Source organism: Notamacropus eugenii, chromosome 5 (genome assembly GCF_028372415.1).
Source record: "Notamacropus eugenii isolate mMacEug1 chromosome 5, mMacEug1.pri_v2, whole genome shotgun sequence".
NCBI lineage: Eukaryota > Metazoa > Chordata > Mammalia > Diprotodontia > Macropodidae > Notamacropus > Notamacropus eugenii.
The window spans coordinates 268,038,934-268,044,515 of NC_092876.1; the positions used below are offsets into that span (position 1 = coordinate 268,038,934).

The 5,582-nt window shown below is 50.6% G+C and overlaps 1 protein-coding gene across 1 annotated transcript; it reads left to right on the plus strand.

Annotated features, from left to right (window-relative positions):
- The first annotated feature begins 530 nt into the window (after positions 1–530).
- On the plus strand, positions 531–5,047 carry MARS2 (methionyl-tRNA synthetase 2, mitochondrial). Its single transcript, XM_072612799.1, is given in 2 exon segments — positions 531–2,405; positions 2,408–5,047. Coding segments are annotated over 2 exon segments (2,133 nt in total). The 5' UTR covers positions 531–2,146; the 3' UTR covers positions 4,282–5,047.
- The last annotated feature ends 535 nt before the right edge of the window (positions 5,048–5,582 follow it).

The window sequence follows — 5,582 nt, forward strand, 5'->3', positions numbered from 1 at the left end:
GAATATTACTCTGGCCTTTGAGAGTTGTATTAAATACTTGAACAAAACTCTTCCTGTTTCAATTTTCAGAAATTATTTAAGGAACTATACATGAAATTTAATAATGTATGAAAATTCTATTTTAATCAGATAGTGTGGTGTAAAAAAAAAAAATAGCCTGGAATTTGGGGCCAGGAGTTTTGGCGTCATAGTGCTTTTTAGTTGTGACCATAGGGAAATCACTTTACTTGTCTCAGGCTCCATCTTTTCTCACTTAATGTGCATAACTTGAATCCCAGAACCCATTGGTAAGGGACTGTGTCTCCTCACTGGTGGAGATCAATGCCCTGTACCTGCCTATGTGAGGGACTGGGCAGAGCTGTCCAGAATAGGAGAGGAGAGGTGGTCTCCTGAGCTGGGTTTGGAACTTGGGTTACATTCAGACGGAGAATAATAACGTTATTTTCCCCACTGAAAAGCACTTTGTAAATCTTAAAGTGATATTTAAATGTAAGCTATTATAAGTCAGTACTTCAGTACCACGATGCAGCTTGATGAGCAGTTTATTAAGTTGATCAGTAGATATATATTTTGGACTGACACTCTTGATTGTTGTAATAAAGAAGCTGTATTAGGGGGAATAAAGGATTATTAGTGAATGCTGCTTTAAAAAGGGGGGAAAACAAAAGAACAGAGTGTATCAGTAAGCACCCCAACATACACAGCGGGGGTGGGAGGGGGCTACTACAACAGGTTCTTAGATCTGCATTTATAAAAGGAAAGCAACTTTCAAGGGGTTAACAATCACTTTAATCACGCACAGGTATCAGAGAAAATAAAAAATTTCAGACAAATCAAAAACAAATCAACAGTGACCATTACATACATACACATATCTGACCATTACATACACGTACTTGTATCAACTTCTTGGGGGGGGGGGGGAGGGAGTTCCTTAATTGCTTCCCTGACTCTCTCTGGCCAAGGAAACACTTTCAGTCAGTAAGTCTGCCAAGTACAACCTCACCCTCAGAGTACATACACATATTTGAGAGGCAAAGGGCATAACCACCCAGGGCCTTAACAGAAAACACAAAACAAACCGTACTTTAGACCCTCCTACAAAACAACACCCCTAATCCAGCTTCCCACCACGGGCAGGGCCATCCTCCCCAATCACACGGTTCAGTCAGTAAAACAAAAACAGCAAGATGCGAATTTGATTGCCATTACACAGAGATAAATCATTAAAAAAAAAATCAGAAGTTCAGAAGGGAACACAGAACAGGAGGGTATTCGAAGCACCATGTCAGATTTGAATTTAAAATCTGAAAAATAAAAACCAAAACCCCCAAGCTGAAGATTCAGAGCTTGAGGCATGTGGGTGGACAGAGGGGTGGAGCTGGAGTCAGGAACACCCGAGTGAAAACGGTACCTCTGGCGTCCAGCTGTTCGGCCCTGGGCAAGTCCCTCCACCCCTCGGTGCCAGCTTTCTCTTCCCATTTACACAGCGCAGGTGCCAGCTTGGCACCACTACCGCACGGACCCTGACCACAACCCGGGAAGGGTGCACAGAGGGGGGATCCGACACAAACTGGGGTTCAGTCATTTGCTAGGGTCTGAGGCGGACGCTCCCGACTCCAGGCCCAGGGCTCGGCCCACTTCGCCTGAGCCGCTCCCGGGAGATAATCAATCAATCGATAAACCAATAAAATATGTGGAGTTGCTTGTAAAGTGCTATATAAATATTGGCTGTGATTGACACGAAGCCCTTTTTACGTACAAGAAAAGTGTCGATGTTCGTCCAGTTCATGAAAACAACAAGCATTCCTGACACAAAGGCCTATCTCCTGTGAGATAAATAAACAGATAACTGAGTCCACACCGGCACCCTCTGGCGTTCAAGCAATCCCGCTTTAGACGCCAGCTAGCGGGGGGCTCCGGGCCTCGGCTTCCTCCTCTACAAAATGGGCACGACCTCCACGGGGTCGCCGCGCCTCGCTTCCTCCGTCCGTAAAGCGGGGTGTGCGCAGTGCGCCGGGCCCACGGCGGCCGTGGATCGCGGGACGCCTCCACCTCTCACCCACGCGTCTTTCCCCGGACTTCCCTTCACCTCGTCTGCCGGAGGGGACGCAGAGCGCCCTGGCGGCTGGAAGCCTCGGCTCCCATGTCCCGGCGGAGCCAGCGCCCGCGACTCCAGGCCCCGCTCGGTGAGGGTGACTGCGGCCCCGGCGCCCGCCCTGGACGCGGCCGCGATCCAATCCCGCGGCATGCCCTCGGCTTAGCAGGGCTGCAGCTTCTGGACGGCTCTTCCGGCAGGGGCGGGGCGACGTCGCCGTGTTCGCGCGCTGGGCTCTCGCTGCTCCGCTATTGGCGGGCCCGGGATGGGCGGAGTGGGCGCATGCGCCGCCTTCTCACTCCTTTCGCTTCGTACCGGTGTCGGCTCTGGCTTGTTTTGCGGACGCACGAGTGTCTCTGCCCATGTTTCGGGCCGCGCTTCGGGGACTCGGGCACTCAGTCCTGCGGGGGCCCCATCATCGGGCCTCTGCCTTGGGGAGCCGCGGCTGGGGCAGCGGCGGCGGCGAGGATGGCGAAGGGCGCTGCGGGCCCCCGCGTGCCCAGGACGGCCGTGCCTGCTTCACGACCCCCATCTTCTACGTGAACGCGGCGCCGCACATCGGACACCTGTACTCGGCGGTGCTGGCCGATGCGCTGGTCCGCCACCGCCGCCTCCGGACCGCGCCGTCGCCGGGTGCGGGCCCCGCCGCCCCCCTCGTCCGCTTCTCCACGGGCACCGACGAGCACGGGCTGAAGATCCAGCAGGCGGCCGCCGCGGCGGGCTTGACCCCGTCGGAGCTCTGCGACCGGGTGTCCGCCCAGTTCCGGGCGCTCTTCCAGGAGGCCGGCGTCTCGGCTAACGACTTCCTCCGCACCACGGAGGCCCGGCATCAGCGCGCCGTGCACCACTTCTGGGGGGTCCTGCGCGCCCGGGGGCTGCTCCGCAAGGGGCTCTACGAGGGCTGGTACTGCGCCTCCGAAGAGTGCTTCCTGCCCGAGACCAAAGTCACCTGGCGCCCGGGCCCCGACGGAGGAAGTAGCCCCGTGGCCCTGGAGAGCGGGCATCCAGTCTGTTGGATGAAAGAGGAAAACTACATCTTCAGGCTCGCCCAGTTTCGAGAGCCTCTCAGGCAGTGGCTCCACGATGACCCCCAGGCCATCACTCCCGAGCCTTTCCGTCACCTTGTCCTCCAGTGGCTGGAGGACGACCTGCCAGACCTCTCAGTGTCTAGGGCGAATACCCATTTGCACTGGGGCCTCCCCGTACCTGGTGACCCAACTCAGACCATCTACGTATGGGTGGATGCCCTGGTCAGCTACCTCACTGTCATAGGTTACCCCGACTCAGAACAGAAGATCTGGTGGCCTACTAGCCACCACATCATAGGCAAAGACATTCTCAAGTTTCATGCCATTTATTGGCCTGCTTTGCTCCTGGGAGCTGGGATGACCCCTCCTCATCGCATATATGTCCACTCCCACTGGACAGTACAGGGCCAGAAGATGTCCAAGAGCCTGGGCAATGTGGTTGACCCTTGGACTTGTATGGATAGGTTTACTGTAGATGGATTTCGTTACTTCCTTCTAAGGCAAGGTGTCCCTAACTGGGATTGTGATTACTATGAAAAGAAAGTAGTCAAGTTACTTGATGCTGAGCTGGCAGATGCATTGGGGGGGCTCCTGAATCGATGTACCGCCCCTAGCCTGAATCCTACTGGGATCTTCCCGGAATTCTGCACCTCCTGTTTCCCTTCTTTGGAGGATGTAATGGTAGCTCCAGCAAAGGCCCAACCGGAGGACTATGCTTTGGTGAGGTCAGTTTCAGCTTTGCCCCTACAGGTAGAGAACTACTACGATAATTTTCAAATCTACAAGGCCTTGGAAGCAGTGTCCACTTGTGTCCGGCAGACCAATAGCTTTGTCCAGCGGAATGCACCTTGGAAGCTTAACAGGGCGAACTTGGCTGATGCTCAGTGGTTAGACACAGTATTACATGTAACACTGGAGTGCCTTCGAGTCTTTGGGATATTGCTTCAACCAGCTACCCCAGCACTAGCTGACAAACTTCTTTCCAGGCTAGGTATCTCTGAAACTGAGAGGGGCCTTCGGGACATCTGCTTCCTTCCTCGATACTATGGGCAACCTTGTCCCTTTGAAGGGAGAAGACTAGGACCAGACACTGGACTCTTGTTTCCAAGATTGGACAAATCTAGAGCACGGTTGGCAAAAGTTCATAGCACCTAGATGCCAGTTTGTAAGAGTTGTGTTTTAGAAGTCAGGCATACATCTTTGATTTGTTCCAGAAAGCTGGGTGGATAGTTTCTCAAATGAATCCTCCAGGAGGGTGGGGGCTGGAGGTGTATGATGTGAATTGTAGTACTTGGGAGAAAGGGTTTATAGGAGTTCAGGTGCCCAGTTCCTATAGCCTTTAATCTCTTGAATCCATTAACCACTTTACATAGTATTGGCAACTTGAGTATAGGTTGGGGAGGGGAAGATGAAAGACAGAGCTGCTGGTACTTTTCCCCCTAATTGTGCTACTTGAGCCACCACCAACTTTTCTGGCTAAATAAATTGAAATTATCAGGTAATTATTTGGTTAGGCTACCTCACTTATTTTTCATTCCCTAGATTTCTGTCTTATTTATTAGGCAAAATAGCTGAATGGCTTCTAAGCTAGACATTCAGTATTCAAACAATTTCAAACAAAAGTGAGTTATTATGAATTAGTCATTTTGACTTGTTTTTGTTTCACTCTACATCTTCACTTCTGCTTTTTTGGTTTCACTCTACTTTTCCATCCTTTGGCTCCTCTAATAGTCTCAAAATGACAACCTTTCTTCTCAGATTCCTTACTCTGATCTTTTCTCATTCTCTAATATTCCCTAATATCCCCATCATCTTTTCTTCCCCATTTAGTTTTCTGAGCAACTTATAAGATATGGTTTACATTCTAAACTGTGGTAACCATTTATTGGTGATAAGATCCAAAATAAAGGTCTCTTGTTTACATTCGTGTAATATAGTCCCTCGAATACATTTACTTTCAAATGGTTGGTTTATATATTTGTCTTGCCCGCAAAGTGCATAGATACCTGGGCCTGTTGAAGAGCATAGTGAAGGGATGGTTGAATATCTGAACTATGTTGGATTCCCATCCTCACTGAAATATCAGTGGCACTACCCATCTACCCATTTCTGTAGAGCCTTCCTTGTAGTCCCCTCCTCTTATACCACTCCAATGATTAGTGCACCTGAAGAACTGATTAGGTGGTACAGTGGGTAGTGTTGGACTTGGAGTCAGGAAGACCTAATTGCAAATTTTGTGTATCCCTGGCTCCTAAATATTTTTTTCCCTTGCTGAGCTGTAGGAAGTGTTTCCACCAGTTTAAATATAGTTTCCCAGTAGGATGTACAAAACTGGTATCTGGAGGTCTCTTTGAGAGGCACTAATTGATATGAGCAAGTGCAATTGTGTGACCTTGGGCAAGTTACTTCTCTCCCAGCCTCAACTTCATGACCTTCAAGGTTCTTTTCAGCTCTAA